The sequence below is a fragment of the Sparus aurata genome, chromosome 1, assembly GCF_900880675.1.
Source record: "Sparus aurata chromosome 1, fSpaAur1.1, whole genome shotgun sequence".
Classification (NCBI taxonomy): Eukaryota; Metazoa; Chordata; class Actinopteri; order Spariformes; family Sparidae; genus Sparus; species Sparus aurata.
Window position 1 is genome coordinate 11,646,558 of NC_044187.1, and position 1,911 is coordinate 11,648,468.

General features: G+C 49.8%; 1 protein-coding gene across 1 annotated transcript; it reads right to left on the bottom strand.

The window, feature by feature from the left end:
• On the bottom strand, window positions 1–760 carry percc1 (proline and glutamate rich with coiled coil 1; the record flags this gene model as incomplete). The annotated part of the gene is made up of 1 exon (XM_030430750.1): window positions 1–760. A coding segment is annotated over one exon (660 nt), but the record flags the coding sequence as incomplete, so codon positions are not given.
• Window positions 761–1,911: the final 1,151 nt, after the last annotated feature.

Here is a 1,911-nt window from a genome sequence, read left to right on the forward strand (position 1 = left end):
TTATGTTTCTTCTTTTCTTTTATTTAACCATTTTTAAGCATCTATCAAAGTTTAAAATAACATGAACAAAGTATTTTTCCTCTTCAGCAGGCTGCCGTGTTTAATGCTGCATGTGTGTGTGCTCTGTCAGTGTGTGTGTGAGCTCCGGGTTCGGATCCCAGTTCGCCAACAAGTCACTGAAGTCCGGCTGAGTGCTGTCGAGGCCGTGTGTGTTGTGTGGGAGTGGGTTGTAGTGCAGGTGTGTGTGAGCGTCCGTGTGCGTGCCGTCATGTGAGGGCGTCTCGCTGCCCGTGTGAGCGGCGTCGGGTGTGTTACTGAAACCGACCAGAGAGCAGCAGGGGATCGGCTCGGTCCAGAAACTGAGCGGGAGATGGCGCTTGATCATCGGCCGGCTGCGGCCCTGACTCGGGCCCCTGTGGTCGAACAGTTCAGCCAGGGGCCCCAAACCGCTGACTCCTTGACCATCAGCACAAGTCACAGAGCTGCTCTCCTCCTCCGGACTTCCTGCTCTTGCGATTTTCAGCAGGTCGTCGTAGTAACGCAGACGCCCGCTGGTCGTGACGGAGACCGAGTCGCTGTAGATGTCGCAAGCCTCTTGGTCGCCAGAGCAGCGACCAAAATACCGCTGGACGTCTCGGCTGATGAGATCCGCGAACCTCAGCAGCTGCTTCGTCACATCCAAAGCGTAGTGGGCGGGGTTTAAAAAAACCTCCTCTAGACATTCCTCCTCTTCCTCCTGAGCTTCAGATTCTTCATCCTCTTCCTCCTCCTCCTCGACTTCTCTCTCCTCCTCGTCTTCTCTCTTCTCTGGCCTCTCCTCCAGCATCTCCTCTTCATCTCCATTGCACGGAGAGTGCTGGAAAATCAGGGGGAAGTAGGCTGGAGTCGGGGTCTGGACCAGGAAGTTTCTGATGATGCCTGCTGCCATGTTGGCTCACTGGAGAGACAGAGTCAAAAAGTCAGAGTGGAATAAGAAAGCAAATTGTTGACAGGATTTAAAATAGGATGAAAAGTTTTTATTACCAAGTGAAGGGAAATTAGCCGCCAGGTTCAGGAGAATCACAGTTGAGGTCCAAGCAGAGGTCTGTCCTGGGTCGCGGACGGATCTGTGTGTGTGCATACGTAATCCCGCAGCGTCAGGATTGTCACCGTATATATACCTCAGCACGCGGCTGCGGACGTGAGCGTCTCCCGGCGGATGAGGCAGCTTCCAGAACAAATATTTGCGTGCCGGATTGGCCAAACACACCTTGTTTACTTTATCACTGGGCAACCGAGGGGGGGGTCTGAGGCTAATGGATCCTCTGCTAGGGGATGATGGAGAGCTGTTACACACACGCAGACACACATATCATAGCTTTTTTCCGTCCCTGTTATCAGGCTAGTTAAAGGATAAAAGAGCATGAAATCGAATCACATGCTGTTTTGACTTCTAAAGGGGAACACTCTGAACCGACATCAGCAGACTGAGATACAAACGTGTCCTCAAAACATGACGCACTGTGCTGTTCTTTAAAGCAACAGGTGACCCAAAAATGAGAAATTAAGTCAGGGCAATTATCCACATACATTTTCTGGAGCTTAACAGAAAAGCAACGCCGGAGTATTCTTCTAAACAACTGCAGTAGCTGGGGACTTTAGAATAATAACATGAAATAATTCCATACATCTCATCCGGCATCTCAAATTGATTTTGAAAAGACATTATTTACATCCTGTCTGAAGTGGGTACACACGCTCAACCGATGGTTCAAGTGACGTCTTTTTAGATCAATGTGGGGTCTCGGGGCTTCAGGAGACTTGGATTACGCCAGGTGAGCTGTGTGGAATACTAAACGTGACCTTGATGGTTCTTTCTGTCCAAATATCCTGATGAGTCATCTACATTTACCTTTACATTTACATTTAGGG